General features: G+C 41.1%; 1 protein-coding gene across 2 annotated transcripts in view; it reads left to right on the top strand.

Moving 5' to 3' along the window:
- The first annotated feature begins 9240 nt into the window (after positions 1–9240).
- MRPL42 (mitochondrial ribosomal protein L42) overlaps positions 9241–16185 on the top strand; it is a 30372-nt gene continuing 23427 nt past the window's right edge. The window contains exons 1-3 of one of the 2 annotated variants that reach the window (XM_058568664.1): positions 9241–9296; positions 10845–11008; positions 15709–15772. In XM_058568664.1, the coding sequence (XP_058424647.1) occupies positions 10939–11008; positions 15709–15772 (134 nt within the window). In that variant the 5' untranslated portion in view covers positions 9241–9296; positions 10845–10938. Of the gene's footprint in view, positions 9297–9317; positions 9565–10844; positions 11009–15708; positions 15773–16185 lie in introns of those variants that run through there. The other variant, XM_058568663.1, reaches the window with a different exon arrangement.

Below are 16185 nucleotides of genomic sequence, written 5' to 3'. Positions count from 1 at the left end.
CTGGTCTATGGCATTGAATAAATGGTTACAGTGACCAGATAGATTCACTAAGCTGAACAGTGCTAGGCAGAACTCTTAGCTAATTACGCTTTTTTGGCTCTATGTCAGGTCTTGCTCTCTTCCATGTTTTTTTCCAGTCTCTCCTTCTGGGACTCAAACCACGAGTGCCTTTGCATTATGATATAGGGAAAGAGCAAGCAATAATGCTGTGTTGGAGGAATTAGAGGAATCCTGTTCTATGCAAATCTCTTACTCCCCAGAAAACTATTTCACTGCCTCCTGTTCCTTCCACACACCCCACCCCCAAACATTCTAGGTTTGCTAATTTGGTCCTATAATGGGAGATGCCTAAGTACTATTTACCTTGCAGGTAATATCGGAGGACATTTATACCTGAGCTCCTCAGAGTGAGGGATCTCCTCCATCTTGGTCAATACTGTATCCTTGTGGCCTAATACAGGGTCTGCTACATGAGAGGTCTCAAAAAATATTTGTGAGAGGAGTGAATCGATGACCGCAGGCTGCAAAAAAACTCCTGTTTGAGAATGGCTGACATAGATTCATGATCCATAAGTGAATGCTTACAGAAAGCATAGGATGTTTATGTTCATCCCTAAACTCTTCAACTTGACTTCCTGGAGGGCAACAGAGCTTTTCTACAAACTGTCTCATGTTTGCAGAGACAAAATAGAATAGATCAGTTTGGAAAATGGTAGGTCAGTCACCTTTAATAGAGGCCCTGTTTCAAGTCATAAGCAATACTCATTTTTCTGCAATACCCTTATGGTTTCTTGCACGTAGAAACACTCTTCCGTGGGTGGTCAGGACAGAAGTATCTGTGAGAAGAGGGTTCATGAACACTGACTCAGGGAGGAAGTGGGTGGGGGAGGAAGAAAAGGCTGCACACTGATTTAAAAAAAGAAAGAAAAAAACGCCTGCTGCCTCATGTTCATGACTTCCATGTAAATGGCTGAGCATTTATAAACTGTTAACCAACACAAGGCCAGCCTGTAAGGAGGCTCTGAGTGGGGTCTTCCAGGGTCATAGGAGCTCTATCTCCAGGAGGAAGGCCTTGGGAAAGATGAAACCCAGGAGAATTAGAGCAATAGGCTTCCTTTTGTTTAGTGCTTCATGCTTTACAAAGCATTCTTGAATGTCATCTCACCCACGGAGAGCCTGTAAGTGTATGGACCACTGGAGCGATTCTGTAGAGCCCATCATTGATTCCACGATGTTTCTATAAAGGTAGATGGAGGGGGGATTCCTCTCTCTGGGCCAGTTCCCAGTGGAAACAGGATTCCAGAGGATGGTGACTCAAGACGTTTGGCCAGAAGCCCTGCTGGAACAGGAACTCTGAAAGCAAGGCTCTTTTCCCTGCCTCTGTGTGCCACTCTTTCAGGTTTCCGAGAGAACGTTTGCATACCACATCCTTGGGCTTTAGTCACTACATAACTCTGCCTGCGATTGCATACTCAGCCTACCCAGCCTAAACTGTTCCCCTACTTCTTCCTACCTGCTGTGCCCCACTCAAGTTTTTTTTCAGTACACTCCCATTGCCTTTCTTCTCCCACCACTACCTGTCTTTCTCAAGTCCTATTGATTTCTCATATGCTTCTCAGTCGTGTCACTTGCCTTCTGCAGAAAACTGCCCACCTGATTCCAGAATGATTAGAAATACTTTGAAAACTTTGTTTTGCTTCTGAGTACAATGATTTGGGATCTGATATACTCTGGAGCAGAGGTTTTCAAACTTTGGAGTGCTAATCACCTCAGAGGCTGGTTAAACATACCAGTGCAGGGGCCTCACCCAAGATCTTCTGAGTGCAAGTCGGAGGCCCCATGCGTCTGTGTTTTCAGCAAGCTCCCCAGGCACCACTGAAGGGTCCAAAGCTTGAGAGTCACTGTCCCATCCCATACTATCTGATTTGCTCAAGAAAACAGAACGGTTGCAACAGCAGCCTTGACTTATACTTTTCTTGTTCCTGTTTTTCTAGACCCTTTTGACTTAATACCCATATTTTTTCTCCTGCCTATTCTAATTATCTTGGTCCAAGTGTTACATATTCCAGATTGTTGGGGTTTAAGTTGGCCCAAGTGTTCAGTATTCCAGATCGTTGGGTTTTGAGGAGGCCAATAAATAACCCCCCTTTCCCTTCCTGAAACTATAACCAACTGAAAGAGATGGAGATCGAAACATTGCCTTCCTTTCTAATAAAGCTGATTGGACAACACAGCCCCAAGTCTGTGGTCATTTGGGCTTACTAATATTCCCCCGCCAACTCCCCAGTTGCAGGCATAGCCCCCCAGTCACTTAGCACAGCCAGACAACTGCAGGCACCTTAACCCAAGACAGAGCAGATGGGAATGCATGAGAGCAGAAGACAGGCCACTAAAAAAAAAAAGTAAGGAGGAGAGAAAGAAAGGAGGAAGAAGAAAGATAAATAGAGAGAGGGAGAAAGTAAAAGAGAGGGAAAAGGGAGGGAGAGAAAGAAAGAGAGGAGGGAAAGAAAGACAAGGCAGAGCAGACTCAGCTCATTGTTTTAAATTCACCAATCAGAAAACTTACTCCTCTTACCTTCTAATCATAAAACCACTTGACATTTTCTTAACCTACTGCTTACTTTCCATCTCAACTCCCCAAAGGCAACCTCAGACCACAGTCTGGACAATCTCATCATTGCTTTAAATATCCTGTAATCCATTATACCTACACTCTCTCTAACACCACCATTTTTACATCATGGTGCCTTTTCACGCGTGTTTCCCTACTCCATCTGCTCACTGGTCTCTCACCCTCCTCTGAGAAGTCTTCTCCACCCTCTTCAAAACATCTCGCACACTATGTTCTGACAAATGTTCCTTATAATAACCTGTTTACCTACTTCCCTCACAACACTGTGCATCCTTCTAAGGCAGGGAGCACTATATTCTTCTTTGCTGAGTGTCCAGCAGTAACATAATGCCTGCCACATATTCCCTCCTTCCTGCCTTCCTGTTTTTCTTCATTCTCTACCTATAATGTACCAGACCTTCCCTAGGAACTGGATTTCAAAAATGAGCATATACTTTCTAATAGGGGAAAGAGACATTTAAACAAATTAATGTATTTGATGTGATAAGTTCTGTAATTGAGATATATAAGACACAGTGGAGAGTATACATATATATATAAGACACAGGGAAGGCTTCATTCATTCAATTATTCAATAAACATTTAGTGAGTGCCTACTAAGTGCCAGGCACAATACTAGCTTCTGCAGGTAAAATGATGAGCCAAATCGGACATACAGTTACCCTCATGGAGAATGGATGCAGACATACATGAATGAAACTAATACGAGATAAGTGTGCAATGTTATTTTAGTCAGGCTTCCTGGTTGCAGGCATAGAAACTGACTCAGAATAACTTAAACAGAAAAGGAATTCATTGGGAGGATATGGGGTGATTCATATCATCACAGAGAAGGCAGCAGACCAGGCTCAGACAACAGAAGGTGCCGGCATTCTTGAGCTGGGCAAGGAAGGGAGACACGGGACTCACCTCACCGGCTTTCTGTTGGACACTTCTCCCCTGCCCTCCCTAGGTGTTCCCGAGTCCAGAGCCTCTCGGATTCAGATTCCCATTGCTGACTAGAGTGGGCTGATAGGTATAGGCGTCTGGAGTCTAACTCACCTTATGCTGACTTTCAAACATTCCATCAGTTTTCAGCCCCCTCCTCAATCCCTCTTCCGAAATACCTGGTGCCACCGATTATTTGAGCCTTGGTACAATTTGCTTGCTTAATGGCATCTGACTCTGCTAAGTCAGGTGCCATGCAGTGACTGCTAAGTCAGGTGCCTCTGCTAAGTCAGCTGCCATTCCTGCACCTGCTGGCTTCCCTCCTTGTTCTTATTGTTATTTGGGTGTGATTTTTGAGAGAAGAGGGCAAAAACATCTTTATGCTGACATGAGTATTTTGGTGTCTATGAGGCAGTTTTCCTGCACAAGGAGATTATTCACAGATTAGTTTGTAATTAACATTCACTTTATTGAAGCACCAGTAAAGTCTAGTTTTTCCTTAAGCTTTCAAGTTCAATTTACAAATCTTACTATTCTATTTGCAAGACTAGCAGCTAAAATAAAACTCTTTTAAGGGAATCTTTCATAAAAGGAAATTAAATACATTTAAACATTGTAAATTGCACTTATAAATTTAACATATTCAATTTTCTTTTCTGCTCCTTCAATTTACTGACAGATAAGTATTCCCAAGTACCTAAATAATTCTTATAAATTAAAAAAAATAAATTTAAATATAGTGAGTCTTCTATTAAACATTCTAACACTTTTTCCAAACCAAATACAATTCTTTTACACCCTTCAACATAGAATCACAAGCCTAAATGAGTTATCTAATGACAAGTTCAAATTGGACTCACATTTTACAGAAAACACAAGAGACTAGGGAACATGTTAAAGTTTCCTCTAAGGATGCACTCAGCAAAGTCTCGATTGTGAGAATCTCTACAGGACAAACAATCTGGTTTCTTTAACAAATAAATGCAAGGAAAAAAAGAGAGACAAATGGAGGAGGAACTTATAAATTAAAGAGACAGACTTAAAAGTGATATTAAGCAACTGAAAGGTGTGGATCCTGATTCAAATAAGCAAGCTAAATAGAAAATATGACATTTATGAGCCATTTGGAAAGTTGTAGGTTTACTGGATATTTAATGATGTTAAATAATTATTGTCGGGCCGGCCCCGTGGCTTAGCGGTTAAGTGCGCGCGCTCCACTGCTGGCGGCCCAGGTTCGGATCCCGGGCGCGTGATGCGCCGTTTCTCTGGCCAGTCTGAGGCCGCGTCCCACATACAGCAACTAGAAGGATGTGCAACTATGATGTACAACTATCTACTGGGGCTTTGGGGGAAAAAAGTAAATAAATAAAATTAAAAAAAAATTATACTAAAAAAATAATTATTGTCATTTTTTCCAGTTGTGTAATGATATTGTGGTTATGTTAGAAAAAAAAGAGTCTTTATCTTTTAGCATTTCTTACTGAGATATTTATAGATGAAATTATAGGCTACTTGAGATTTTCTTAAAAATGATAGAGAAGAAGGTACACTGTGGGAGTATAGATGAAATAAAATTGGCCACGAGCTGATAATGGTTGAAGCTGATTGAGGGGTACATGGTGGTTTATTATACTATTCTTTTTAATTTTATGTGTTTGAAATTTCCTGTAATAAAATTTTTTAAAAATTAGACTCCCAAAGTTAATCTAACAGGCCACAAAGCCAATCTAATAGTTCAAATTCTCTTATTTAGTCTTAATACTTAAATATAAACATAGAATACACATGTTTGTGAGTGTGTTTTCTCAAATCTAACTGGAAATTAATACTACTAGGTAGGTTTGATTTATTTCATCATTTCTACACTTAATTTAAATCTTTGTGAAGCTAAAAGTCACTTCATTCGAAACAATAAGTAACCATCAAGTAATCTGGGGTTACCTACACAAGCAAGTGGGAGGTGCCTTCTAGCTTGGTTGTGAGGATGAGGTCTGGAAGTGTAGACTCCCAGGATCATCTTCTGCATGACCTGGAGGAAGAAGCAGAGCCCTCTTTTATGGTTGCTGTGCCAATAGGAATTCCAAGTCCATGCCCTCCAAATGGGGCGGACTTACCACCCATGTCACCTGAATCAGGTTACACGTATTACCTAATTCTTAAGTGTGAGTTGAGCTTCTAACCTACTCAGGTTGTTTCACTATTTGATTTACCAACATATTCAATAAAGCTCTTTACTGCTTGCTTGAACCTATTCAGAATTCTTTTCACATTCTATCAATATGAGAAGGTCACACTACTCATATTTAAATACGTCCAGTTGGATTCCTCACCAGTCTCTGGCCTTACAGTCACAACGCCAAAGGCATGCTAATGACACTAATTCTGACATGGTGCCAGTTGTCTCTCTTTTGCTCCCCCAGATCCACTCTTTACCTTGTCCACTGTGCTCTCTGCCCAGGAAGTTGACCTGAATTGACTGCACTGCATGGAGGGGGTTCCTTGCCCTCTGGTTTCTGTTTGGTTTGGGCCAATGAGGAGCCCCTGCAGGAGACTGGAGAGGGGAAGGACAGGGAGGTCAGAGTAATTATTACCCTGGGTTGTTCCTGGCAAGGTTGCCTCAGGCTGGCCATGCCCTTCAACAGAAGATTACTGCTCCCCTCAAGGTAGCCAGCTACAGCATTCTCTCCTTGTGGGGTCCAGTGACTGCTCCTTCTCTTTGTCCTTTCTGGCCTGGAAGGAACAGCCAGTGCTACCAAGCCCGGGTTATACTATTACTACACCTTGTGATTCCACTCACACCTCTGTAAAGAATCCTTGTGTAAATAAACTTTCCTGGAATTATACCAATTTGAGTATGTCATCTGTTTTCTGCTGAGACCCTAAGTGATATACCAACTTAAAGCTATAAATCATTACTGTCCATTTGGGACTAAATTCATTTTTAATTACATTCATTAGATTATTCCTGTCGGGGAATTTTGGAAATTATAGCTTTAAACTTGCTGGCACTGAACTCTAAAGTTAGGAAACACTTCATGACCTGCCTCTCTTAGCTACTGTCACATCATGGCCTCTCGGTTTTCCTACTGTCCCTCTCCCTGACTCTTCTGAGAGGCCCTTGCTGGCTGTTTTTTCCCACCTGACCTTGAAATGTTAGACTTCCCTGGGGCCAGGTTCTATGTCATTTTTCTTTTTTTTCACACTCTCTCCTATATGCACTCAACATTCCTGTTGCTTTAAATCTATATCTAGCCCAGCCTGAATTCTCCAGATGCATCTGTTCAGCCACCTGCCTCACTTTGTATCTCTAGTTGGATAGCTCAGAGGTATCTTAAACTCGACAACTCCTAAATGGAATTACTTATTTCCACCCTCATCAAACCCCTCAAACCTGCTCCTCTTTCAGTCTTCCCGTCTCATGAACCACACCACCTTCAAGCTAGTCATCAAAGCCTCACCTGAAGTGTCTCCTCTCTCTCAACCCCCCCATCCAATCAATCCATCAGCAAGTTCAGTCATCATCTCTACTTTCAAAATTTATCTGGACTCTTTTCCCTTCTCTCCATCTCGTTATCAACATCATCTCTTAACCTGACTGCAGTGCAGCAATAATCTCATTAGACTTGCTTGCAGTCTTGCCACCATCCAAACTACTTCTCGCAGTGCAGCCAGAATAATTTTTTAAAAACAGAAATCATATCATGTCACTTCTTTTGTGTTAAAACCCTTCAGTGATCCCTACTGTGTTTAGAATAACATCTACACATATGGCCTGTGTCCTAATTCTGTGTTATCACCACCAAGGCTTACAACGTTCAACACGACCCAGCTCTTACTCACCTCATCTCCTGCCCCTCTCCTCCACACCATACTCTCAGCATATGGTAAACTATTTCCATCTCCTTTATTTTTTTATTTGGTGAGGAAGATTTATCCTGAGCTAACGTCTGTTGCCAATCTTCCTCTTTTTGCTTGAGGAAGAGTGGCCCTAAGCTAACAGCTGTGCCAATCTTCCCCTAGTTTGTATGTGGGATGCCACCACAGCATGGCTTGATGAGCAGTGTGTAGGTCTGCGCCAGGGATCTGAACCCATCAACCCTGGGCTGCCAAAGCTGAGCATGCAGACTTAACAACTATGCCACTGGGCCGGCCCCTCCACCGCCTTTAGACTTTTAAGTTGTTCCCTCAGCCTGGAGCTGTCTCTCCTCTCTTTCCCATGCACATGGTTGGTTTCTTTTCCGGTGTCAGCTTTGTGAACCTTTCCTGGCCCCACTAAGTCAGACTCCCTGGTGGTCAATGGTCCCCACTTGCACAGCCATCAAGATGTGCCCTCTGGAATCATCTTTGATCCATCTCTTTTCTGCTTTGCACAGTGAATGTTTGACAAGTCCAGTTGATTGTTCGTTCAAATCTGTTTCTCCTCTCTCTCTCTCTTACAACATAGTCCAGAAAGACATTATGGGGGGCTTTGAAGGATAGACAAGATTAGAAAAGACAGAGATGGGTCTACAATGTGGGCTTCCACAGGACCAAGATTAGCAGCAGAACAAGCCTGATATTCTGTGGGAAATGAGGAGAGACACCACAGCAGCCCACATTTATTTTTCTTTATTGTGAACTTATGTTAACTTATTTTCAATATAAGTCACTTCAGGACTATGACCCTTAACTTTTTGAGGGGGTTATTGACCCTCTTCCATACATGATAAAAGCTATGAATCCTTTTCAGAAAAATGAAAATAAATACAAAATCTTGCAAATCACGGGGGAAAGGAATTCCCAGGTTAGACTGCCACTTTAGCGGTCAGTCATTTACTATCTTGGATACCGGTAGTGTTATTTAATTGTTTCATTCATTTAACAAATCCCGGAGGCCTACAATCAGGCCAAGCACAGTTCTAGATGTTGGGTTTGTACACAGTGTAGAGCAAGACAGGTACTTGTCCCTGCCTTCATGGAGCTTGCATTCTAGCACAAGAGACAGACATTACACAAGGAAACAAATGATAATTTAATGTCATATAATGGTAAATGTTGTGAAAAAACTAAAGGAGGGCAATAGCATAAGGGTGAGTGAGGCTATTCTAATGACGTGGTCCTCTCCGAGATTTTTGAGCAAGACCTGTATAAAGTAAGGCAGTGGGCATGACAAGAGGTGAGAGAAGAGCACCGCCGGCAATGAGAACAGAAAGTGCAACGGCCCAGGGGCCTCTTCTTCCCCCACTAAGATACAAGGCAAGGTCCAAGATTCTGCACATTTTCTTCCTCCCATAATGAATAGCTAGCACAGTTCTCAGAACCCAGTGCTGAGTTTTCTGCTTGGAGGGCCTCTCCACCTCCCCATTTCAAACGTCAAATCCAACCCCACCCCCCCTTCAGTCCTCTGAAATGCCTCTTGCCCTAGAAAACCTTAATTCATCCACCAAAAAGTGATCTTGAGTTCCTCTGATTATTAGTATACACTTTTAAAAACAATAGTGCTCACTACTTTCTAAGGACGTGTGCGTGGCGCAGTGATTTTGGTTTTTTGGGTTAAGTTGCAGGAAGCCTGCGGCAACTGAACGCTGGAGCGCGTTGGGCCGCCTCTCCGCTCCCGCCCTCTCGGGGCACCGGTGGCTCTTTCCTGAGGAGACTACATTTCCCAGAGTGCGCCGCGGGCCAGGAAGGCGCGTGGAGCGGTGTCTCCTAGGACCCGGATTGAGGCAAGATGGCGGGCTCGCGGTGAGCGGCTTTCAAGGTAACCGCTGCCCTCTCCTCCGGTCAAGGAGTCCCTAGAAGCTGGGCAGGTCCAGAAGGTTTATCGGCACGTGTCAGGGTCCCTTACCTGTCGTTCGCGGCAGGATAAAGCCTCTGGCATCACCAGACTCGGTCCGTCCTGCAGAAGGGCCGGCGTGTGGCCGCGCGCTTCCTGTGGGGCCCCCCTCGTGCCTCGGCCGATCGCTCGGGGACTGCTCAAAGCCCAGCTCTTTCGTATATGTCACTGGGTGCTAGATCTCCTGCTCCTGGTAATCAGTTCCTCAAACCTCGGGCCTTCCGAGGCTCTCCACAGCTTTTGCTTCGGGGTTAAATTCCAGGCCAAGGGATTACCCCCTGAATTTCTGTCCCTGGGGTGCTCTCCCTGATCCCCAGCTGGGTGTGCTTGCCCCTGGGCCTCGGACAGAGGGGACCTGATGTCCCCCAAAATGTTTTGTTCCTCGGTTTGTGGTCAGAAGACATGAGTTTGCGTTCCACCCATGCCACGTATTAAGCAGCATTATAGTGGGCAGGTGAATCGTTTGACCTCTCTGAGCCTCGGTTCTTAAGATGGAGATGCCTACTTCACAGACTTGTGAAAGAGCACATAATGTTCGTTTAGGGAAGCGGGTTGTAAACTGTAAAAAGCACACTCTATGAACTCAGGGAAAGCAGTGCTAATGTACTGACAGTTTAGTCTAGCAAGTAAGACTGCGATCTGTGTCCTAATTCCATTTTTTCACTCTATGGGTGAAGGGAACGAATAGTCATCGAGGCCCATTACAACCAAGGGATATAAGAACAGTTATATGTCATTTATTCACAACAGCATGGAGGTTGTGGTGTTTTTCCCCATTTACCATGGAAGAAACTGAGGGTCGTTTAGTTAATGCCTTGCTCAAAGTTTCCCAGTTTATAAGTGACTGACTCCAAAGTTCTTGGAAGCAAGTCGTTTAAATTTTGTACTTTAGTTTCTTCATGAATCAAAATAAAGATAGCTCTCATGATTACTATGAAAGTAAAATGAAATGGTAGTGAAAGCGCTTCGGACTTTAAGGTATTTATATGTGTTCCTCTAAGTCAGTATTTAATAGGCCAAGGATAGGCCTTCTTGTTTAATATTGGATTTAATCGGAAACAGAATACTACTTTAAGAGATGTAATAAGATCTTGTGTATGGTACCTGGGAGTTTGTACACAGACACATTATCAGTAGGGAGGAGGACGCTGTGTGTAGCATGTGTGTGACTTTTCTAGGGTAATTACACATTTGCTGAGCATTCATTAAATGGAAAGAACTACTACACTAGGTGCTGAGAAGTTTGCATTTGAGAGAAATGGTAATGGGTATAGTTTTGGGGTTTCTGATCTTATATTTGATGATGTTGCTCTTTGTCCTATATAGCATAGAAATGGAAAGTTGCTTAAAAGTTTTGCTTTAGGTGTCTGTAGTTCTAGGTAGTGATTTCTGTCTTGTTCTTGTAGTGTTTAGTATATTGTTTCACTTTAGTTTACCATAGGCAGCACTGATTTTTCTTTATCTCTTACGCAGGGATGAAAATAGGTGTGCCTCCACGCAGATTTTAAAAGCAGTTTCTCTCCAAATCATCATCTTTCATACCACCTGATAAGCATCTTGATTCACCATGGCATTAGCAGCAGTAAAATGGGCGATATCAAACAGAACTGTCTTGAAACATTTATTTCCAATTCAAAGTAAGTGAGTTTTTTAATGTTTAAAAAGAGTTTTAAACTTTTTAAATTATAGAAATACGTGTTTGTTGTAAAAGATTTAAAGCGTTTAGTTATTGTATATGTCTGTTAATAGCAGGAGAGTTTGCAATAATGGAAAAGGGGGAAAAGCCTAAAAGTCTGTCAAAAGGGGGATGGATAAATTATGGTATGTCTTTACTATGAATATCATACAACTGTTACCAACACGGAAAGATCTCTAGAAGGGAAAAAAAAGTATGTCACAGAACAATATCTATTATACGATCTCATTTGTGCATTTAAAAGATGATCTACCAGGGTTGGCCGGGTGGCACAAGCAGTTAAGTGCACGCGCTCCGCTGCGGCGAACCGTTTCAGATCCCAGGTGCGCACCGACGCACCGCTTGGCAAGCCATGCTGTGGCGGCATCCCACATAAAGTGGAGGAAAATGGGCACGGGTGTTAGCCCAGGGCCAGTCTTCCTCAGCAAAAAAAAGAGGAGGGTTGGCAGATGTTAGCACAGGGCTGATCTCCTCACCAAAAAAAAAAAAAAAAAAAAGATGATCTGCCATATACTTGTGTATATATGTATGTATAAATGCAGAGTAAAAGGTAATGGACCGAGTAGGTTATCTGTGTAGACCACAAGTGGGATTTAGCCGAGGGTGAGTGAGAGGTTGATAAAGAGGAACTTTGTCTGGTTTGAATCACTTACATTTACTATGTTTTCACATATTACTTTTTTAGTAGTTCTTAAAATTAGCAAATAAAGGGCATGTTTACAACTCCATCTTACAAAGATAATCGTTGTTAATATTTTGGTGTATTCTCTTAGTGTTTTTTCTATATACCTAGCCATTTTTTAAAAAATGTAATTTCTACGTTTCTTTTCTAAGGAAATGGATATAGTCTAACATTTTCTTCAAAGCCTATTAATACATGTTTGATAATCAAAACCTTGAACCATATAAATAAATACACTATTCCTTTTCCTCTGTCTGTGAACTCTATTCTCCCATTTCTAAAGCAGACATGGTTAGAGGGCTACAGTAGTTTTGCCTTTTCATGTTTAGCTATGTCAGTCAATTGTTTTACACATTTCTCTCTGACCTTAAACTCTACCTTCATGTTTCCTGTTTACTGCCATTTGTAATTGAACATTTGTTTATTGAGTAAGGGGAAAAGAGCTGTTTGAAGACGAGGGTAAAAAGTATAAGTAAAAGTATAATTAACTAAGTAAATGGAGGAGGAGATTGCTAAGAGGGTTTAGATATAGTCAGCTCCTGATTACCTAGAAGCATTTCTGTTGTTGAGAATTGGGAGAGAGACCTCTGCTACTTAGCCTTCCCTTTGTCCTGACAGGAACCCAGCCCCAAGGCTGATGGAAATTCAGACCTAATCAGTTTTTACCTAGTCCATGTCCTGAAACAGCAATTCATCTTCACTAGGTTAATCTGAAAACCAGGTAATCTGCCTCTGGATAAGTGAAGATTGTCTATGTGTACTTTATCCACTAGATTGTAAATTTGTACAGTATCTAATTTATTTTGGTTTCCTCAGTGCCTCTCATGCATGATACGTAATAAATGTTTCTTAAACTGATCTGAATGGATTGGCGTCGTCAAAATATCTAGTTAACTAAGAATTAATTTAGGTTACCTCAGAAAATTATTCCATTATCGTTCAGTCATCCTAATACTTAGTGACTACCTAACTTCTTGCATCCTGAAGCCTTTATTCTGCACAATTTCTATTATTACTATTATTGACGGTAAAGTAAGTATTGTTATTTCTATTATTATTGATATTTTATGTGAAAAGGAAGGGCATTAAGATTAGAAGCAAAGCAAAACCAAGATTAAGGGAGAAAGTTCAGTGAGCAAAAAATAACAAGGCCTCCCTGTATTCAAGAAGGAACATTTAAAACCTTCCAAAATATACAGTCAACATGGGAATATAGAACATTTTACACTTTTTTAAGCTTATTAAGCCATTTGATTCCCCCCCCCCCCAAAGCCCCAGTAGATAGTTGTACGTCATAGTTGCACATCCTTCTAGTTGCTGTATGTGGGATGCCGCCTCAGCATGGCCGGAGAAGCGGTGCGTCGGTGCACGCCCGGGATCCGACTCCGGGCCGCCAGTAGCAGAGCGCGCACACTTAACCACTAAGCCATGGGGCCGGCCCCATGCCGTTTGATTTTTACAATGTTGATTTTACAACAACTTTGAATAATACCACGTGGTAGGCCATGTGGTATTATTGTCTTTTGGAAGATGAAGGAACTTGAGTTCTCTGGCCCTCAAAAACTTACCCAAGGTCGCTTATGTGGTAAAGGAGAGCTGTGATCAAAACCTAGCTCTCCCTGTGTTACTTAGTCCAATACACGTTCTGCTGTACCACCTTTCCTGTAACTTAAAATATTGAACATTTGAAAATTAAGTAAGACTGTCAGCTTTTATAGATCTTATCAAAATGCAGTTAAACATATATATGTAACAAGAATAGCCCATAAGTTATGGAGAGCTGACCCTCACTGAAGTTCTTTTTGGCACATTGAGCTGCTGTGGGGTTGATTCATATTAACTTTGGCATGAGTCTTACCTATATATTTAGAACCTCTGATACTTACTATATCTAGAATCTTTCTCTTGATAAAATATCAGATGAGTTTTTCAAGTATTAATTATGCAAAAATTAACATTTTAGAGGCAGTTTGGCATTCACTTTATTAGTAGCCAGTATAGGGGACACAGTAATGAACAAGGTGTGGTTCCCGGCCTTAAGGAACTTATTTAGACTTGTAAGTGAAACGGACATCTCTGGAAACAAGAAATACTTGGAGTATGAGGTAGAATGTGATGTATGTTGTGAGGCTACAAGCCAATGTATATGTAAGTGCAGAGTAGAAATTTTACAGAGTTTCTTGTTGTTGAACTGAAATACTGTTGTCTTGAGTTTTCCCTTCTGCCTATCTCAGAACACTTAATTCTGTCTGCCCTGCCTCTGCTACCCAACCCTGTTTCTTTCAGCAAATGTGTACATCACCTAGCTGGTTTGTATTCAGAGAATATAAACTTCTTTTAAAATCAATCCATGCATAATTAGGAAGATCCCCAATAGTGTCAAACAAGAAAATAAAATACGTGTAAATGATTTTTACATTATCTTCTGATTTATCTTATTGCATGCTCCTCTGTATTAGCACAGATAATTGAAAATTAATAAATCTTTTTGACAGATGAGGTTAAATTTCTAATTCTTTATATTTTGTTATCTTACATCAATAGAATTTTGGGGTTGACATTTTGCTGAGCAATCTTTTTTTTTTTTTTGTGAGGAGATCAGCCCTGAGCTAACATCCGCCAATCCTCCTCTTTTTTTTGCTGAGGAAGACGGCCCTGGGCTAACATCGGTGCCCATCTTCCTCCACTTTATGTGGGACGCCGCCACAGCATGGCTTACCAAGCAGTGCGTCAGTGCGCGCCCGGGATCCGAACCAGCGAACCCCGGGCCGCCGCAGCGGAGCGCGCGCACTTAACCGCTTGCGCCACCGGGCCAGCCCCCTGAGCAATCTTTTATAATAGTGAATTTTATTAAGGTACTTTTTATGCTTTGGGGTAAGAATTTATATTTAGACCTGTAAGTATATGCAGTCCTTGGGAAAAGGAGACATATACAAAGATGGAAAACACATCTTTGATACACATAAATAACTGTTGCAGAAAAAAAAAATAAATTCTACAAAGAAGGAATAGCAACTTCATATGAAGTGTTGGTTGTAGGACATGTAAAATAGACAACTCTTCCCTCTGTGATGGAGGTTGTGGGGCAGGGAGGGCAAAAAGGATTTCATGCAAGAGTAGCTTTTGACTTTGAAGGATGAGTGGTATTTGAACAAAGTGGGGGTGGTGTTTCATTGAGGAGCAAGAGGCTCATTTGAGAGAAGTTGATCCTTGGCTTTAGCTAGGATATATTCAGAACTTGTTTTTAATTATACTGAGGTACATTTACATTTTTTTCTATATATTTAAAAGAACACTCTTTCTCTAAACGTAGAAGAACTTTTCACAACTTTTTAAAAAGTAATTATTGCTCTTGAATTTGTATGTGTTCTAAAAAGAAAATAGGCTTTGAAATATGAGCATTTTGATTAAGGAAAGTTAAATTTGAACAATTTATTTTGCATTTCATCACTTAATATTCCCCATTTATGAACTATGCACTCCAGTCACACCAGAGTTTTTAGAATACCCAAATAGTTCTTGTTCTTTCCTTCCTCTGGTACTTGGCACTTGTTACTCCCTCTGCAAGGCTTGTACTCGCCCCCCACCAACTCCTATGTATTCTGTCATCCTTCAGAGCACCTTAGACGTCATCTCCACTAGAAAGGCATTCCTGAACCTGAACAGCTGTGTTTGTAATTTGTCCATGTGCCCTTCCCTCTCCCAGTGCTTACCCATCTTAACAGAGCTTATCTTTTATATTGGCATTGTTTGTTTACTCATCTGTCTCTCACCAGACTTGTACCCTTTTTGATGGTAGGGACTGGATCTCACTTGTTGAATCCCTGGCTCCTAGTACAGCCCTGTTTCTTAGTCAACACAGTAAATATTGGTTGAATGAGTGAAACTAGTTTTACATTTATTGTGAGAACATATGCTCAAATTGACTAAATCCATTTTACTGTTTGGGGTTTTTGCAGACGGAGCTTTATATTGTGTTTGTCATAAATCTACGTATTCTTCTCTTCCAGATGACTATAATTGGTATGTATTAAAATTCAATTGAAAAAAATAACAGTCTGTTAGCTGTATCTGAAATGATTTAATTTTATTTCTTGTTTTGGTGTTTTCTCCTTTCTTTTCTGATTATTCTTTCTTTAATTTTGTTTTTAAAGATGATTTCAATGATCTTATTTACCCAGTATCTGGGCTTATAAACGTTTTAAATAAAAATCATTATCATTGTGTTTCAGTGAATACTTAATTTGTTGTTAGACAGACATGCTGTTAGAAAGCTATCTTTTCTTCCTAAAGCATTCTTTAGCTTTCTGGAAAAGTTAATTAGTTTTTATAGTTTTCTCTTAGGATTCATATGTATTAGTTTAAGCAGTTATTTATTTTATCTTTTGTTTGACCTTGAATAATCCTAAATTACAAATATTTAATTCAACCACAAT

This window comes from Diceros bicornis, chromosome 25 (assembly GCF_020826845.1).
Source record: "Diceros bicornis minor isolate mBicDic1 chromosome 25, mDicBic1.mat.cur, whole genome shotgun sequence".
Classification (NCBI taxonomy): domain Eukaryota; kingdom Metazoa; phylum Chordata; class Mammalia; order Perissodactyla; family Rhinocerotidae; genus Diceros; species Diceros bicornis.
This window is presented reverse-complemented; position numbering and strand designations above follow the sequence as displayed.